The sequence below is a fragment of the Gopherus evgoodei genome, chromosome 13, assembly GCF_007399415.2.
Source record: "Gopherus evgoodei ecotype Sinaloan lineage chromosome 13, rGopEvg1_v1.p, whole genome shotgun sequence".
Classification (NCBI taxonomy): Eukaryota; Metazoa; Chordata; order Testudines; family Testudinidae; genus Gopherus; species Gopherus evgoodei.
The window spans coordinates 21,678,727-21,698,379 of record NC_044334.1 but is presented as its reverse complement, the minus strand read 5'-3'; the positions used below and the strand labels follow the sequence as shown (position 1 = coordinate 21,698,379).

Here is a 19,653-nt window from a genome sequence, read left to right as displayed (position 1 = left end):
ATACTGCCTATAAGAGACAGATACCCATCCTCCCCAACAACTGCCCTCCATACCAGCTTTAAAACCCAAAATCTAATACCTGATCAAAGCATCTTGCACCATGCTCAGAAGGTTGGCGGATTCTGTCTGTAATGGGTCAAGTGTTAGGAACTGAGCTGCCCTCAGTGTGGCTAATTAAAACTTCCAGCTGTTGGCAGGTGAGCAGCATCCCTGTCTGTAGGTAATGTTATGCAGTCAGTATTCCTCCACATAGGGACAGCCTTACTCACCTGCAAGGTTTAGTTTTACTTATTTGCTGTCTGCCATTCTCCCTCACCCAAGCAGGAGTTAATTTGTGAACTCTTTTACGGTAGGTCTTAGAGCATACCTACTCAGTGGATAAAGTGTCTGGTCCTCTAATGTTAGCAGCTGGGTGAGACAAGACCACAGGCTCAGGAAATGCAAACTGTCTTACAATGGAGAAATACAAGTATCAAAGGGGTAGCCATGTTAGTCTGGATCTGTAAAAAGCAACAAAGAGTCCTGTGGCACCTTAAAGACTGACAGATGTACTGGAGCATGAGCTTTCATGAGTGAATACCTACTTTGTCAGACACATGTAATGGAAATTTCCAGAGGCAGGTATAAATATGCAGGCAAGAATCAGTCTGGAGATAATGAGGTTAGTTCAATCAGGGAGCGTGAGGCCCTCTTCTAGCAGCTGAGGTGTGAACACCATGGAGAAATACAGTAGCAGTCCCTGTCCTCTATTAGGAAAGAACATATTTTGAAATGCCCCACATTGACTAACCTCATCTCTTCCTTCTCTTAGCTTACCAGAGTTACTTTTGGAAGGGTTGTATGCCAGGAGCAGACAGGAACCTATGCAAAGTCTGTATTGGAGATGGTGAGATGGAAGGGGCGAAAGTGTCCAGCAGGTGTGCTGCGAACCATAACGAACGCTACTATGGAAACATGGGTGCGCTCAGGTAAGTCCCTCTGTTTGAGGCAAGGATGCAGCTTAAAAGCATCACCCAGAAATGGCTCATTTCTTTTGCCTACAGGTTTCCTAGGAAGGACTCTTATTTAAAAGCTGGTGACCGTAAAGATTGCCTTTGGGTCAGTGTATTTTATTTCAACTGTGATTGCTATGGGACCGCTCAGCTGGCTGGCAATTTACAAGTTATATAGCCATTTCTAATGGCGAACTAGACAAGATAGTGCTTCTTAACTCAGAATGCACTAATGATATTTGGTGCCCAAACCCAAGCCTACACAGAGACCAACTGAAGGGGTAATAGTTGCTCCACAGGGTCAGCCGGCACAACTGGTGTGGAATTTGAGCAAGTAGTAGTGCAGGATATGAAAGGCAATTATGTAGGGAGGGAATCAATCCCACCACCTAATGGAAAGAGAATATAAAATAAACTGGAGACAGAGAAAGCATAAATAGAATGTTCCAATCTCTGTATTTACAATGAATGTAGTTGAATAGTATTAGCTGGGCAGCCCTAGAGACAGAAATCCAGATGCAATATGGTATTGCGAGCTTCTTTATACTGCCCTGCCAATATGCTTCAACTCCAGTTTGGGAGTCAGCTTTAGGAATGAGAAAGTTATTCAGTCTCCATGCCCACTGAGACTTTGGCCTGTTTGCTGAGATTGCCAGCAAGGAGGCAAAGAGTTATTTGTAAGAGACACTCATTCCCCAAGACCAGCGCTGAGACCACTAACTCATTTCACACATAGATTATCCATTTGTTTCAGCATATGGTGGTAGCTTTTGGCAATCAGTGACCTAGACTAGAATCAAATTAGTATCCAAACCCTTCAGTCATCTACCGCTCCCAGAAGTTCTAGTCTCTCAATCTGATATTGCTCTCTCAAACTATTGCTTTCCCTTGCACTAGGTGTCTAGTCGGCAGTCCCAGTGGAAGGAGCTTTGGGGACGTGGCTTTCCTGGAACATCATAACCTGCTCAAGAATATTGAGAGTGAGAGTCATCCTTTCAGAATTTCAGCTGGTACCAAAGTTTCTTCCCACACAGTGATCATGATTCCAAAACATCCACATACATAGATCTAATCTGAGCATGCGGCTGTTTTGTCTGGGTTTAAAGTCTGCATTTGAATGCTCCAATAAAGCACAAGATTCAATTACAATTTAGTTTGAGGGAGAAAGAAGGAAATAATCAGTGACAACAGGAAGATAGGGAGAAACAAGACTTGCAAAGTGCCCATTTGGGAAAAAGGCCCCTTAATAGCGTCAGAAGACCCATTGATTCCCCCTGCCATCACAGCCTTGTCCAGAGGCTAGTATAGTTGTAGTAGTTGTATACCCTTATGCTTGACCAGAGAGATACCACAATATATGCTGAAGTGTAAAACCGCTGTTTGTGCTGGGAAATGCTCTGTGGCTCCTACAGACTCTACATGACAAGAGAACTGATCTGACTTTATCATGTGTTATTTTGGACACAAGAACAGTGCATATAAATGGGTACAAAATCTCACTACTGTCCATGTGGAATTAGCTACATGTCAAAGTTCTCAACTAAGTTACTGTACAAATGGCAAAAAGCAGAGCAGTACAATGGACAGAAGGGCTGCCAACTGGCATATTTTAAAATGAAAGTCAGTTTTGGTTAGAGTAGCTTAAAATAGAAAAGCATTAAAACCCCCAAACACTTCTTTTGCCAATCTTAATAGCAGATAAAACAGATCACAACCTCGGGCGGGAAGAAGAAAAGCAAACTCCATTTTCATTTGGCCTTACAAACCACTAAGTCGAGTCTTCCCAAAAGCACATTGAAATTTCTGCAGTCTAAATTCCAGAGAATGGTGTTTGTAAGACACTGTGTAGTCTTTCAGAAAAGATACCTGTCTGCATAAGGAATTGGACCTTTATTAGAACATACACACCGATTAGCAGTTTCTGCAGAGCAGTTAATGGCTGAATGGTCATGGAGACTGAATTACCTTTTCTCTAAGAGGTCTTTCCAGCTGCAGGTTAAGATGGATTGATGGGCTGATATGGCATTGCTATACATTGCAGTTGTCGCAGCCTACAGAAACTCCAATGGGCCCACTATATATCCTCTATAAATGACTGGGGCAAGCTGTACTTTTTGGACACAGTGCACTGAGAGTTTTTCCTTTCCAATGCTAATACTCTGCATGGGATTTCACCATGTCTCAACTGAGATCTCGCTGATAGTGTGGACACAGGATTTACTGAGCTCAACTCTATTGCCTCTCTATCTCTTTTACAGCTCTGCAAAGCTCAGGTTGGGCTATGGGTTATACCTTAAATGACTTTGAGATATTGTGTCTGGATGGAAGGCGTGTTGCAGTCACAGACTGGGCAGACTGTAACCTCGGTCCTGTTCCTCCTAACATAGTTATGACTCGACCAGTGACTACCACCAAGATCTATGGCTTCCTGATGAAATCCCAGGTAAGGCAGAAGATGGAAAGGATTGTTATCCTGTTCTGGTTACACACTACTGAAAACCCCATCAAGGTCCAGAGTCCAAAACCTTCCAAACAAATTAAGAAATAAAGTGCCTCCACAGCTAGCACTAAAGGTTTAAGACTGCACAGGAAACTAATGAAAAGACCATTCAGATTCACTAAAGGAGAGTTTCAGCACCAGTAGCTCCTACATCATGATCATATTCTTGTTGAGAAACAAGCCTCTGTGGTGTTGCAACAGACAATGAGTTAACATGCAGGAGGAGACTGCAAGAGCCCCAAATAAGGCTAGCACTAGCTGAATCCTACACATCTTTCTCTACATGAGGATGCTACATGGCTGAACATTCACCTGCTTCATCTATTTTGTTTTCTGCTTTCTGAGTTTTTTCTTCTTTTCTTTTCTGTTAAGGAAACTCTGGAAACAAATCTGGATTCTAGGTTCCATCTATTTCACTCACAGAAGTATGGAGAAAGTGATCTGCTCTTTAAAGATGCCACTCAGTATCTTGTTCACACAAGTCACCTGGGCTATCAGTCAATTCTTGGAAAGCCCTTCTTTCAGCTGGCAGAATCTGTGTTTAACTGCACACATGCAGGTAATGTGATGTAGTTCATGTTGAGCTAGAACACAACCTTAGAAGCATGCCTGGACAGTAACTGTCAGCTCCCTACTGACAAACTCATTTTTGCTAGTTCCACTGCTGCTAGGGAGTTCTCCCAAAGCCAAAATTCCTTACAGCAACTTCTGCCCGTGGGCACTTGAATATGAGTGTTCTATGGAGCTTCCTCACAGACAACATTGTTAAAATAATCGTTGCCATCAGCTTGCAGTAGATACAGCACTTCTGCAGTAACACCCATTGACTGCATGATTTAAAAGATCATCACACTATGGAGAGACAGTGAATACAGTACCGTGAATAGCTAAGCAGGTTATAGTTTAATTTTGTGGCTAAATTCAATGATAGTGTAAAGCAAACACAGGTTTACTGAAGACAGGTCCATTTTTACTAGTTGTGATTTTGCCCCTTGTTGCCCCTTGATCTCCACAGACCAGCTCTGGGGCTGGGGGGGAGGGGGTGGGAAAGAGTCCCTTATTTCTTACTTGGAGATGCCAAGGTTGGGGGAGAGAGAGGTCAGTTTTTTTTACAGTTAAAATTTTTATTTTGCCTTTAAAAGGGACACTGTCACACTGAATTATTAAAAAACAAACTTTTCAATAATGTGGCTGGAGAACTTTAAATTACTATTAAAATCTTGTACAAAGCTACTCAGAGCAATATCAAGGCATGCAACTGGCCATCAACAAAACCAATGAAGTCAACTATATATAAAGTGCTGTTAAAGGCAGAGTAAACAAACTGAAAATCAAGAGATTCATACTAGCATTTCAGTTTTACTGACCTTAGGTGCAGTATGTATGTACTGTTCAGACAGAACTGTAATTTTATAGTTGAGAGTTTTAATTAAAACACTGTATTTTGATCTATAGACATCTTAGAATTCTGCAAACAGGATATCTGCACATCTTAGATACGCAGACATATCTACAGACGCAACACACAGAAGTTCCACAAGACATCCACCACTGCCACCCAAGTTGAAATCAAGAGATGCCAAGAGGATTTTCACTACTTGAGACTGGCTATTTTCTGTTTCATAGAAGCAGGAGAGACCTCATTTAAATACTGAAAAAAACTGAACCTTGCATTACCTTGCACCTACTAATATATACGCTGATAATGCTGCTCAAATGTCACTCCCTTTTCCTATCCAGAAACACTGCCTATTACCAATGTTCACTCCACTTGGTGTGGAATCTGGCATCATGCAGAGCAGTATAGATCAGACAGCAAACTTTGAGACTGGGCCAGTGGTATCAGAAAAGCAGCACCAACAATTAAGATCAAAACTCCTCAGTATTTCCAGTTTAAACCCCACTTCCCACCTCCACAATTCAGCATCTTTATAAGAAGGACAAAGGCCACGCCGTAGGCCACATTGGGCCTAGGAATTATTCCTCCTTTAACAGACCATGTACATAACAGAGGTTACTGCCTCATTCCCCTAACATGTTTTCTTTATACTACATTTCCATTTAAAACAACTTGTTATCTGAGGTAACTGCAACATTACTTTTATATGCATAGATCTTGCTATAGTTAGCCACTACACACGACGTATATATTTACATCTAGCATAGACAAGCAATAAGTGTATCCATGTCTGCTATGAATAGGGAAGGATTTATTTCTCTTCTGTTTGTATGACCAACCAAAAATGTGTCCCAAATGAATCAATACATTTTGCACTTATCCCTTAGCAAATTAACAATCTAGAACGAGTAAGTTTCTACCATCAGAACCAGGTTCCTATATTCTTAATAGAAGGTGGGGATGGTGGGAAGGGAACAACAATGGAGTTCCCATTCTTGTCCAAAACAGCAGTACTTAACAAGGTATTTCTCATGACTGAGAATAATCTAATTTGTGTTCATCCAAACCTTAGGGAACCTTCTCACAATGTATATGGTTAAACTGGATGCTTTTTACTAGAGGTGGTGCTGGAACACAGTGCAAGATCTCTGAAAAAAAAAAAAAAGTGTTGTCTTGTGACACATTATAGTTCACATTAACTTTAAGAACTCAGTTGCAACCTTGTGGAACCATTGTACATTACCAGGCAAGAGGCTGATTCCTAGACCCATTCTCTTCATTAGTTAGAATGGGCTGGGAGTGCTGTACAGGCAGCCTCATTAGCCCAGGGTGCAGAGACCACCACCATTCAGCAAGATATTAAGAGTGGCAAAACAAATCCAAGCCAGTCCTCTTCAGACAGATGATGGGAAATTTAAGTAGGGACTGTGAGAGAAAGTTAGTTTCGTTACTTGTAATTTTTGTTTCCCATAACAGAGGACATCCCGTGGTCTGGACATTACTTCTGGACAGGGATCTTTGTGTTCTCTGCATCATCATTTCATCAGATTCTGCAGTAAGGACTCCTAGATCACATAACAAGATGAACATATTCAGTTGCTATGAAATATTCTTCATTTCCATCCTCTCCCATCTTCACTGGGTTTAGATTACCCTAAATTACCTAAAGGAGGAGGAGTAAGAAGTGAAGGCTAGCCTGGTGCATTATCTGGAGAACAGCACAGGATGTGAGGTCATGGGAGCCATGCCACTTAGCATAGCAAAAAAAAAAAACCAACACAAAACTTGAAAATAATCATTGCTGAAAATCTCTCACCTTTTTTTGGTCACCGAGTATTTGACTATGAAGCATTAGTCAAAAATACTGATGGATATATAATTTGTTGATAAGAATTTCAACATTTTTGCTGTATTCTCCAGATGGCTTGGTTGCATTTCCAGGCCTCTTCTGTGATGTTCTCCAGGTTGTCTCATACATTCTAGGGAAGAGAGAAGCTTATAGCCCTCTTTATCATCAGCTTGTGTCTCCCCATAGCTTTCTAGTCCCTGGCTGCTGTGCTGTTCTCCAAGCAGTTTCTCTACTTCTGGCTCCCCTGTTCCCTGGCTCCATTCTGCCTGGCTTGATGAAACAGTGCAGGGAGCATGCCATGTAATCCAACTCACTTGCCCTCCTGGGGAAAGCTATCTATAGCTGAGTCCCAACATGACAACGAAACGAAACCAAGCGCATCTTGCTGCAGCAAAAAGGATGAAGTCTGGACCATCTTGGAAACTTGTCAAATACTGCAGCCATTGAATTGCAGAGTACACAGGATCCTGCTTCTGGGCTGAATCTGTTCATTTCACCATAATTAATGCAAGTTTAGGCTTCCTCTTACTCTCTTCCTTTTGAGTTCACACTTCCTTCCTTTGAGTTCACACACCATCTACTGGACAGATGCAGCACTGCACTTTGAACCCAGGAAGGGACTTCCACAGCTGAGAATACATCGACTAGTAGAAAACATTAATAAGACAACTGTCAAACGTAGGATTAATACAATTAAAAAGCGTAACAACTTCAACTACAAGTTCTGTTTTACCAGCAACATTTTTATATGTAGTTAAGGTCTGTCCAGAATGCTGGATGGCTGTATGAGAAATACAAATCATAGAGAAAAAAAATCAGTTTTCTGCAAGAATGACTAGACACAAAACTTTATATCAAAGTGATTAAATCTTAATTTGAAGTCATAAGCCTGGTCTCTTCCAGAATGTAGTATATGAATATAGTCAATTGTTTCTAATCTCTCTTGGGTTATGAATTCAATCTGACTGTTCAGTGTCTCATAGTGTCTTATAATACCTTTGCTACTTTGCAGAAATTAACCTTTTCGCCCAACAGTAACTGCTATGTATAGTGTAGTAGGCCTGTGTTTAATTCCGCAGTTCTCTCCCCACCGTCTTTGGGGTAGCAAAGCTACATAGAAGCAATGGTATTCAGGAGGCGCAGTGCAACACTCAGCAGCTACCCCAGCTAATCAGTGACTTCTTTGGCATGCCGGTGCTTGCAACATGGAGCCTCTAGTTTGGACAGGAGAGAGCAAAGGAAAAATAGGAATGAATCAGACAGGGAAAGAATACAGAATTTATGCAGACCATCCTGCACTTGCCAGTGTTGTTGGGTAGTCTATAAACAGGAAAACATTAGGACCAAGAAACCATCACACTCCCTTACCTGGGCACCAAGGTGGTGTTTGAAGATTCATTTGTCTGCATTGTACGCACGCCTGCATGCAGTTTCTTCATCTCATGTGTATGCAAAATGTTACACAGTAGCCTACACAGCTATTGGCTAAAGAGAAGCAATATTTGCACTTCTATTCAAGGATTTCAAAACACTTTACAGACAATGAATTCATTCTCACAGCTCCACTAAAAGACAGATGATATCCCCCATTCACAGGTGAGAAACCTGAACTAACTTAAGAGACAAAATTAGGGTGGTATTTAAGGGATAAAAACCCTAAGTCTTTAGTAAACAATTGAAAGGTTGTCAAAAAAAATTTATTTCCATAAATTAAAAACACACACACAAAAGAAAAAAAAATCAGTGGAATTTTAGATTCACAAACTATTGAACAGAAACTAATCTGCAGAGGCATAACAGAGGCCAATGTTACAAAAAGAGTACAAATTTCTATTGAGCTATTTATTAATATGATAATATCAGACATACATCTCATTCAGGTAGTTAGCATCCACTCTCCAGCAGAGTGACGGACATCTACCACACCACAGAACCCAACTCTGAATAGGATACGGTAAATGGATACGGTAAATGAGAATGGCTTGCCAAAAACCACATCCAGAAAGCATCAGACCTCAAGTGTACACAATCCTGGGGATACAGGGTCATGAGAGCCCCCTCAATATGCATCAATTACCTTTTGCGGCTTGGTTTGCAGCTGGATGAGAACATTAAGCTTTGATTTCGGTAAAATAAAAACCCCGTCCATCCCCAGCCAGCTATGTTTCTCAGGAAAGAGCCCAGCAGTGCAAGCTGAGCATCTGACAGAGTATATGGGGACAGCTCTGCAAATTCGCCTTTTAAATGTATTTACAATACTTCACAGAGCCATATGTACAAGGTCTTTTCCATATGACAAAAAAAATCCTCACTTGGGTGGCTCCATCTTAGGAAAAGGCAAGCGTACACTTCCTCACACTAGAGAGGCATGTCAATATCCAAAAGTTTGCATCCTCCACATTTCTCTCATAAAAAGACTATATGGGACAGAAGCAGCTCAGATTGGAGTTTAAGACACCCAATCACTGCACAATTGTTCCTCCCAGTATAAGCCACAACCAAAAGTCAGAGCAAGGCTGCTGCTCCAGGAACACTGCAAACAGGAACAGAAAGTTGTGGAGAAGCACAAAAGCATGATTAAAGTTAGACCACCTGAAAGAGGGCGGGGGGTAATTAGATTAGCTTATACCTTCATTACTCAGCTATAAAAAAAACTCTTGATCATGATAATGCTGAAGTGTTAGAGTTTTCAAAACTCCTGGGGAATGTGGTACATTGGGGAAATCACAGACCTGAACAGTTCCAGCGATTGTAAGTGAAATGGAGCTGAATATTTTCATTGTGCCTCTCTCTGCTGTAGCAACAAAAAGAGCTTTCTGTGAAATGTTATTTCAAAGTGACAAACAAGGCCTAGGGGAAAGAAGCAAAGAACAAAAAGGTAAAAACAAACTAAATGTTTCAAAGCACACGCTAAGCAGGCAGAACCCTGCTTGGACCTGAGTTTTCTCCCCACCCACCCACCCACCCCACAAACTCCCACAGAGGTTACATCCCAACTCCACCATAAAGCCAGAAGATCCCTCATTAGCATTAATTCCACATCAGTATTAATTCAGTTTTGTAATAGTGTGTCGTGAAATCCCACATTGTGTACATAAAATGAAAGCGAAGTCCCCTACTTCAGCTTCCAGTCAGTCAATATCTGTGCTGATGTCATGAATGTATGGGGAGTTTAAAAACAATTTTAGAAGCCAATATCCACAGTAGTGTGATTAGTTATTTTCAGGGATCCCTTTCATAATATGAGGAAGACTGACTAAGGTATCATTTAGTAGCCTCAATGGATCAAATGGACCTGTACAGTGGTAGCCAAAATGGTATCTCAATAGGCCCAAATTTTGCCTCCACCAGCATAAAACAGCCAAAGCAGTAGTTTGCATTTCTATTTCAGTTTTGCTTACTGGGTAAAGATGATCAACCCCCAAAACAAGGGTGTAAACAGTGCAAGAATCCCAGCAAATAAGCTGGGAACAAAACAAACCCCAGATATTATTCACTGAAGTCACACAGTACAATCATCCAACATTTCCTGCCTGTTCAAAGTTCTTGAATTTAAACAGATGGCTTGTCAGTTTAAGTTCTCTGTCAGGTCAACAACAAAGCTGGCAGAGCAGCAAAAAAGATAGCAGGGTATCCTCAACCCACGTTTGGACTGGGTCAGAAAGCTCATTCACTAGATGTCTGACTACACACTGATTTTGGAGGTAAATAGAAAGTTGCTGTAGGGGCACACAGGTAAAAAAGTGCAAGTTGCAAGTGGCAGGGCAAAGAAACAATGGAATTGTTAAACTTTGAGAATGTCAGCAATGACAGCATCCCATTAAGCTTTGCCAGAATAACTCCTGGAGGCACTGAAGAACAGAAATTACCTGAATTGCAGCTTCAAGTAAGGATCCCAGAGGGGAACACTGGTCCTCAAAAGTATGGCCGAGAGACTACCCAGTGCTACTTCAAATTACAAATGGCCTTAAGTATTAAAACAAAACAAAACACACACTTTCTATACATTAGGAGGCTTGAGTGAACTCTTTGTACAACACTAGCCATTAAGTACAGCACTGCTGTATACTGAACCTCTAATTATGTAAGCTATGTGAAGCTCTATCCCAAACTAGAAGTCTAAGTTGCAATGGTAGAAAGATGACATGAAGAAAAAACTGCTTGGCTTTTTTAGGTCAAATTAGTATTCTTGTCAGAATTAAAACTGCTAAAAAGAGTATAAATTTCACACTGAAGTTCCTGGTGCCATGTCTCTGAGCATAGTCCCACTAACTGAACATTAGTAATGTCCTTCTGCTACTTGCTACGTTTCCTCCTCCCTCCAAAGGCAAAGCACCAGCAAACCAGGTTAACAAATCCACTCTACAATTTGTTAGAACTTAGCATTTAGCGCCATTTTTCTTAATGTGTGATTAAAAAAACAAGGTAAGTAACAGTAAAAGGTGTCTTTCATGCAGCAAATAAAGGAAAAACACATACAAAGTGCAACTTATTTAAGACCTGGTCCTGTATGGCTGCTGCTGACTGAGTGCAGGAAGGGCAACTGAATCACAGAAGAAAACTTCTGGGCACAGACATGGAAGTAATTAGAAGCAAACAAACTATTTTTCTTTAATTTTTGAAGTTTGTGGTATCTCAAGAACCCACCTCCCTAAATTCATCTCTCTGAATTCATCTCACCTACCTCTGTCAAGTTGTCTCGACAAGCCACTGCAGTAAACAGCAGACTCACATGAATACGCAAAAGTTCAGGAGTATTTAGAATCCTAGTGTCATTGAAGGTGTTACTATTTCCTCCTTCACTCTCCTTATCCCACCTGCAGGAGGTGTTTAAATACTAGTCACAATTTCTAAAGAGGTTGGGGAGGAATAGCATGTCTCCTGGCTGTGCTACACTCATGCAGGGGAATTAAAGGACTCTCTCCTGCATCACTAAAATATATATATATATATATATGTACACACACACTCTAGCACCTCAGAGAGGGTGACAGCCAACAAATGATCATCAGGTATTAGAACTGAGTGGTTGGCAAGGTCTGGAGAAATAGGCAGATCCCTCCCAAGCAGATCAAAGCATTAAAGGAACTGAGCCATTTCCATGCTTCCATCAGCTTCCAGATGCTTGCTCCCGTTCTTCCTCCTCTGCAAAAAAGGCTTCAAGGTCCATTAGTTTCTGAATCAGGAGGGCATCTAGCTCTCTGCCCTGTAGTGCAGCCTTTTTTGCCCGGGTGAAACTACCCGTCACTTTGACTCTGCTACGTGCCTTCCTCTTCCGGGGAATAGTGAAGTCCTGGAACTCCAGAATCCGCTTCCTCTTCTGCTGGCTGATAGAGATCAAGGATCCATTTTTCTCCTTGGGCTCCTCAAAGATGGTTTCCAGACACCTGGGAAGGGCAAAGGGTATAAGTTAGAATATCAGAGTAATAGACTTCTTCATTCACAGAAGTGAAAGGAACCATCCTGCAGCATCAGGGAAATGGACTATATGACTCAGGCCTTTAACATCTCTAACTTCTAGGATTCTTCAATTCAATGATCCTTCCAGGGCCTCTCGCATGCAAACTTATCTGGAGCTCATGCTTCTAACCAATGACCACTTCTCTTTAGAAACAGTTTCACATCACCCAACTGTTAGTATATTTCCTGGATAGTTTCTTGTTGGTACATAGATATGCAGGTAGAATCTCCCTCTGCCCATTTTAGTCCAAAAGTGCAGACCAAGGAACAGAGGCATCTTTATCCTAAGGAACAGAGGCATTTAGACCTAGACAACAGATTTTCTTTTTTAAAGGGGGTGAGGGCGTTACATTGTCTGTAAAGCAGCATTCTTGGTATTTTGCACTGAGGTGTTTGTCTAGACCCTATATTCCATGTCAGTATAATTTTGGAATATCTTGTTTGCTTTTGAATTTGGGAAATAATGGGTACTGCACATTGGCTGCACAATTAAATGAACGCAAATAAAAGATAAATACAAAAAAGTGACATTTAAATCTTCAGCATCTATAAGTTCTCAATTTCTACTACTGTAAACTTCCTGTCCCCAATCAGTCACAGATATTAAGGACAGATTTTCAACCTGATTTCTGAATTACCTTTCTTCAGCAGTTCAAATCAGAGCCATAATTTCAACTCTGTTTTGAAGGGTGCTTATTTGTCTCTCTTTATTTCCAAAAGACCTGTAGTTTCATATCTCCAACCAGTTCAATTACATATCCCTCACCTCACCCGTTGGTGAATGTAACCAACCTGGTCGCTGGAGGGGACTTGTAGTTCTTGTTTGTGTAAATTTCTTCTAAACTAAATTCTTTCTTCTTCAGCCTGGAAAAACAAGTAGTGAATGAAGCAATGAAGTCAGGAGAATTTCAGAACCATCTTCCCCTATACAGGCCACCTGACATGGGGAAAATGTGGTTTTCCTCCCCCTCCTCAAACTCCATTAATTAATTTGTAATGAGTTTTAGAAAGAGATCTGAGAAGCTAGTTTTGATGAAACTTTCAAATGGTGCTTCAGGAAGTTGTGGATTGTGACCTGGCATTTCTGCAAGGATGAATGCTCTTCCCAACATGAAGTGACATTTCTAAACAATGATACTTAAAGGCAAAATAGAAAAATACCCTCACAGGTCACTGCCTTCTGGGTTATGAATAGGGGTCTACCAATTCGTGGCTGTGAAAATTATGTCCATGAAATCTGGTCTCTGGCTGCCCAGCTCTGAAGACAGAGCAGAGAGCGGCAGCTGCTGCCCAAGCACCCAGCTCTGAAGGCAGCACCACAACCAGCAACACTGGAGAAGTAAGGGTGGCAATACTATACCCCCTAATAGATTTGCAATTCCCTTTTTGGTTGGAGCCTCCAGTTTGAGAAAGGCTGCAGAGAAATCACACATTTTTTTGTGGGTTGGTCATGGCATAAATACACATCCATGAAATTTGCTATTTATGCCATGACCAACCCATGAAAAATGTGTGATTTCTCCACAATTTAAGTAGATCCCTAGTTATGAAATATGGAGTGGAGGAAAAAACCATTTCAATGGCACAAAATATTAATTAATGGATTTCATTTCTTGAGACTTGGTTTAAAATTTGACTATAGACAATGGTAATTCTTATGATGCAATTTCAAATGTAATCTCTGAAGAAACATGTTATCCTCAACCATCCACCAACTTGCCACTTCTGCTCTTCAACAGTGGCCCTGGTCTGGAACTGATCAGACTCAAATACATTGGAAAAGTTGTGTATGTGGTTGACATAGAGCCTGCCCAAATTAACATTCAGCTTTGGTTTTCTTACATCCTGTTGGACCGTCAGGTAAATTGAGATTGCAGACAAAAAAAAATCTCACAATTTGGGTTGGTAGGGGATTCTAGAAGGTAATCAGTTTTCTCTCCCTGAACTGTAGCATGACTGATTTATTTCTAACATACCTGTGTCTATTTGAGTCATTCAAGGCTACACTGTAAGGGGAATTCCATCTCCTACCTTGGCAATTCATTCCATTGCTACTTCTAAAGTTTTTCATATTTTCCTCAATATTACTTGGAGTAGTTCAAGTCCATTACTCTTAGTTCTTTCTTTTCTGATTGATGAAAATTGATCTTTGTCCTCTGTAACATTCTGTTTGTTTGGAGACAGCCATGTACCTCCTTGTTCTTCTATCCCAGGGTTTTGCAAACAGGGGTCGCCGTTTGTGTAGGGAAAGCCCGTGGTGGGCTGGGCCGGTGCGTTTACCTGCCCCATCTGCAGGTCCAGCCGATCACGGCGATCCGTGGCCAGTGAGAGCTGCAATTGGCCTGGAGCAGCGATCCGCAGCCAGTGGGAGCCGTGATCGGCCGGACCTGCCGACGGGACAAGTAAACACACCATCCCGGCCGCCAGGGGCTTTCCCTACACAATGGCGACCCCTGTTTGAGAAACCTTGTTCTACTCAGACAACATACCCGGCTCTTAACCTTGGCTTATGGAGAAACTGAACACCAAGCCCACCTAACTAGGAAAAGACTAACTGGGCAAGTAGAGAGAATGGACAGAAGAGGAAAGCCATTTATTGGAATAGTGATGCTACAGTGCTGGAGACACATCTTAGAAGTAGCAGATCCCAGTATCACTGTCCATTTAAGAGACACATCTCACCTTTTTGCTCTGGGGAGTCCCATGGGGGTGAGGTTAGGATCTGGCTTGGGAACAGTTTTCCGGATCCGGATCTGAGAAACTCTCTTTGGCCTCTTCTCTGGCTCAGCCTTTTGGATAAAGAGAAAGAAATATAAAATATAAAATAAAGGAGCAAGGAGAGTGACAGAGTGATGCAGTTTCACCACTGAGTTTTTTTAAAATCAAAACTGGATGTGTTTCTTAAAGAAATGCTCTATTTCCACCACAGGTTACTGGGCTTGATGCAGGAATTACAGGGACAAATTCTATGACTTAGGACATCAGACTAGATGGTTACAGAGGTCCCATTTGGCTTTTAAAAAAAAAAAAAAATCAAATCAATGAATCTTGCTAGTGTTTGTCAGTGCAACATATCAAAGGCTTTCTGGGAAAGGTAAGGAGGAAAGCAGTCTTCCAGAATTGTCTTCTCTTCTCATAGGCCCTCTATCCCTTTATGTTTTGCTTACCTCTTTCTGCTTCAGCAGCAGCTACTCCTAACTAACGCAGGAGTAGCATAGACCAGAGGAATGCAAGGAGCTATAGTGATCCAGGTCTTGTGTGCCTGGGGAACGAAGGTCCAAGCTCAGACCTAAACCCTAATCCTTGTCTAGTTGCAGTGCAACACTAGATTTCCAGGTTAATAAAGCCACCATTTTACTGTATGCACAAACACTGGCTGCCTGCCTACTTCCACTAATAAAGACAAGAAGTCACTCACTTTTTTCAGTTTGGTGGCACTCTGAGATGTGGGACACAGTGGGAGAGAAGCATCGAGTTCATCAAAGGGATGGACCTGTAATTCAGGTATTGAAAGCCTGAGTGGAGATATTGCTGATTCCGGAAAAGTGCAAGACTTTGGTAGCAAATCACAGAGTGAACGTTCCAGCCTATAAATTTGAGGAGGGGAAAAAGACAGGAAAAAAATGAGGGCGATGAAGATGACAGAATATTTAGATTAATGCTGGATTTTTATTGTGACAGCATTCTAGCATCTAGGACATATTATAAATTAGAACCTTGACTGGATTCCTGTAACTGTTTGCTTTGTTCACTAGATATATTTAAAAGGAGATTGGTCTCCCACAGAAGCACCGAAGATACATGTGAGTAAATACCAGTGTTTGGAGTCCAACTCTTGAACAAGATAAAGTATCTGGGATGAAAAAATGGACCACAATAATTTCATGCATCTTCATGACAAGCAGCACAGAAGGGCTTAAAGATTATCTACATTTGCTACATCCAGTCATCTACTGTTGTGTGTATATATGAAAAAACACACTCATTCAGAATCGGTGTTACACTGAGGTTTTGGCAGACAAACCCTTAAGGGGATCTACCAAAACCTGGGAAACCAGACTGCCAGAATGTGGAAAAACTCACATTCCTACCATATGTAACAAATATTACAGGGTAAGACTCTTACCTTCTCTCTGCACCCGTGGTCCTTGCAGCTTCTGTTCCCTGGACAGTCATGTGGGGTAACATGGAATAACTAGTTCCAAAAGAACAAAAAACAAACAAAAAGACAGCTAAATTAGGACTACACCATAAAAGGGGAGGAAAGACTTCATCAGTATAATCTAGACTCCAAGGAAGCAAAGAAATGTCAGACATGTCGAAGGACCCTCTCTCTACCCCACTGCATCCCCAAAAAACCCAACATGGCAGCAATCGACATTTGTCATTAGTGTCTAAGATTCATTGACAAATTATCCAGGAGGGAAATACTTCTATTTTCACTTCTTAACCGAAAAGTATGATGAAGAAATTCAGAAAATTTCAGAAGGGGAGGAAGCATGTTTTAGTATGAAAGCTGGAGGTGTTTTCAAGAGAGCCTGGGTTCTCCGTTCCAAGCTGGTTTTGTTTGTTTGTTTGTTTGGAAGGTGAATCTAAAGTAACAAAAAAAATAAGCCCTGACAGACTTGTCTGCCAAACAAAAGGAGCACAGTGGCCAAACAAGTATGATCAAGGACTTCCACAAGATTAACTCCTCATCCCCTCTAACTCCTGTTGCAATGCTCTTAATTGATGGGAATATCTAAGTCTTTTCTAGAAAGACTACTGGCTACACAGATCTATAGGAAGAAGACCTACACAACGGTTTGGGATCTTCTAACGCTAAACTTCTATTTTTTCTGTGTGCACTATTAGCATCACACACACAAGAAAAATTAAATAATTCAGTAATCTGGAACTGCCTTGACTTCATTTGTTAAGATTAAGGTCATGTCTACACTACAAAATTGAATCAACCTAACCTAAATTGGCATACAGCCACTGCAGTAATTACATCACTTCTGCATGTCTACACTTCGCTCCTTGTGTTGGTGGTGTATGTCCTCACCAGGGGTGCCTGTATCAATTGTACTGTTAGTGTCGGGCACCATGGGACAGCTCCTGAAAGCCAGTAACATTCAAAGTAAGCAACACAGTGTCAGTGTGACTCTGCACTGTTAGTGGAGGTGGAGCTATTAAGTCAGCAAGCAGAGCAGTTACATTGGAAGGAGCAAAATTTAAGTGTAGACACTTCCATAGTTATGTTGACATAAGCAGACTTCCATCCAATTAACGCTGTAGTGTACACCAGACCCAAGTCCCTTATCTGTTCTCTCCATGTGCCTATAGCTAAATATATTCAACCCTACTAAAGTTAGAAAGCTTGAGACTTTGTTTTCCATGTAAGGAAGCATTATATACTGTTAAGGAGCGTATAAGCTTTTACCGTAGATTGCAGAAACCATAGCAGCAGTAGGCATGAAAGACACTTACACAGATACCCAATGAATTTATTTACCACATTTATCATTAAGTGCCACATGTACAGTGCTTCCTATCCACCAGTATTCTAGTCACTACTGTCTGGTAGTGCTAGAATTTGAACTGGTATGTGCATGGAAGTCTCACCTGCTGCTAACAAAATATTCTGCTTCATGCAGCAAAAATGCAAGTAAGAATGATGAAAACATTCCACTCCTCTAAAAAGTTTAGTCTCAGAAAGGCAGTAATGTGGAAAAAGGTTTTGCTTAAAGTAAAAATTCTGATCACTATCCGGTAGCAACAGCTTTACAGGAAGGAAAAACTATTTCAGTGTTCACTGCCTCCTCAGTTATGAAAAAGCCAAAGCGAAGTTAAAGAATCCAACTGGAAGGGAACTTTCTCATCACAAGAAAAGGTCCATGTGAAGCTTAGGACTGCTATGATTGATAGTGTCAAACTCTGCTGACACTCGTACATGTCATACCCTTTCCTGATATTCACCCATCCTCATCAGAATAGCTTAATAAACTTTTGATCCTATTAAGTGTGGGCAAGGAGATGATTAGTTGACCTTGGCGTACATTGCAGCAAATATATTTCTCCACAAAGCAGTAGCAATTCCTTTATGAAAGATTGTTTGAGTACAAGAATCAGTCCCCCTCACACTTCTCCCTAATTTAGAGATTACACCCTTTTTAAAAAAAATGAACAGTTCACCTAAATATTTAATATGTTTTGCGTTTTTAAATTTTTTAAATTATATTTCACAGTTTGTTTTAAACATTTCAGCTGGCATTTCCTCCCACATTGTCTTATGACCAAATCCTTCAAAATGTCACTTTCATCGCCTATTTTAGAAGCAGAATTTGCTCAGAACTGTACGTGAGAGTTCACTGAGTATCACCCTTTCCAGCTATTATAGCAGGCTTAAATAACTTCTCTTTAAAGAAGCTGTGAGTGGGACAGAAAAGTCAACCACAATTTCTTCTCACTTTAAGAGTGTAACATTTCTTGAACTAAATTTTAGGGACAGCATACTGCATTTCAGTCTCTTGTTATCTGTCCAGAGAAGTACTTAGACTTTACTTGACTTCTCTCCATTAGTAATAAAGAACATTTCACAGTGATTTTTTAAAATTGGCCTTTAGATGCAGGGATTAAATCTTCACTTATGTTAACTGACTGATAGTCTGCAATCACAGCATACCCTGTTAGACAGTCTGACTTGTGTGAGAAAAAGAGTGGGAAGAAAGACTGATGCCCATAAAACTAGCTTATCAAGTGCTGCATTCAGCATTAGCTTCCCATGCCAAGTGCTACATCTCTCAACTCAAGAGACTAAAAACTCACCTGATACAGATGTACATTTTTTAAAAGGGTTTATGCTTTTTCTTACGATTAGTGGTGGTGATTAAGAGTTACCAACTCTGTTCAGTTCTCAAATTGTAGCTGGACCTGGTCACTCCAACACAGTAAAGAATCTATATTATAGAAAGCTGTACTTGAAATATTGCTTCACAAAGTCTGGCAAAGAGATCACAATTCCACGGGACAATTGATTATAAAATTGGTTCCGTAGGACACTATTTAGCTCCATTCTTTTATTCCCTAGGAGTTTTATTTAAAAAGTTCCAAAGCTTATGCTTTACACTTGAATTAGTATAGAAGGTTTTGTCAAGACCTTGGTAGACCAAGAGAATTTACATCAGTGGATTGAATACATGATTAGCTCTGGCCAGCAAGGGCCGCTTTAAACCTCAGGGGTCTCAGATAGCGAAATGTATGTAGTTAGTTATCTGGCAAAATTTTTGCCTACACCAAACAGGGACACAGAGAAGCCAGGTTCAACATTTCTTTAGAGATCACAGCGGTAGGCAAGATAATTCATCAGCTTATCTATTTTAATTTATAGGCTTTTCTATAGTTCTCATAACTGTAGTATTTGAGTACCTCTCAAACAGCCCACCCCTGTGAAGTTAGGCAGCAGAATTAT

General features: G+C 40.9%; 2 protein-coding genes across 10 annotated transcripts in view; one reads left to right on the top strand and one right to left on the bottom strand.

Annotated features, from left to right (window-relative positions):
• The window catches only part of LOC115661147 (melanotransferrin-like), a 28,985-nt gene extending 12,686 nt beyond the window's left edge, over positions 1-16,299 (top strand). Inside the window, exons 13-17 of one of the 4 annotated variants that reach the window (XM_030583363.1) lie at positions 812-968; positions 1,890-2,002; positions 3,251-3,435; positions 3,865-4,051; positions 15,956-16,299. In XM_030583363.1, coding sequence (XP_030439223.1) covers positions 812-968; positions 1,890-2,002; positions 3,251-3,435; positions 3,865-4,051; positions 15,956-16,011 — 698 coding nt within the window. In that variant the 3' untranslated portion in view covers positions 16,012-16,299. Of the gene's footprint in view, positions 1-811; positions 969-1,889; positions 2,003-3,250; positions 3,436-3,864; positions 4,052-4,947; positions 5,204-15,955 lie in introns of those variants that run through there. The other 3 variants (XM_030583366.1, XM_030583367.1, XM_030583364.1) reach the window with 3 other exon arrangements.
• Positions 8,420-19,653, bottom strand: part of PRR14L (proline rich 14 like) — a 36,960-nt gene continuing 25,726 nt past the window's right edge. For all 6 annotated transcript variants that reach the window (XM_030583359.1, XM_030583357.1, XM_030583358.1 and 3 more), the window contains 5 exons: positions 16,327-16,395; positions 15,619-15,787; positions 14,883-14,989; positions 12,993-13,064; positions 8,420-12,127 (listed from right to left, as the gene is read on the bottom strand). In XM_030583359.1, coding sequence (XP_030439219.1) covers positions 11,851-12,127; positions 12,993-13,064; positions 14,883-14,989; positions 15,619-15,787; positions 16,327-16,395 — 694 coding nt within the window. In that variant the 3' untranslated portion in view covers positions 8,420-11,850. The remainder of the gene's footprint in view (positions 12,128-12,992; positions 13,065-14,882; positions 14,990-15,618; positions 15,788-16,326; positions 16,396-19,653) is intronic.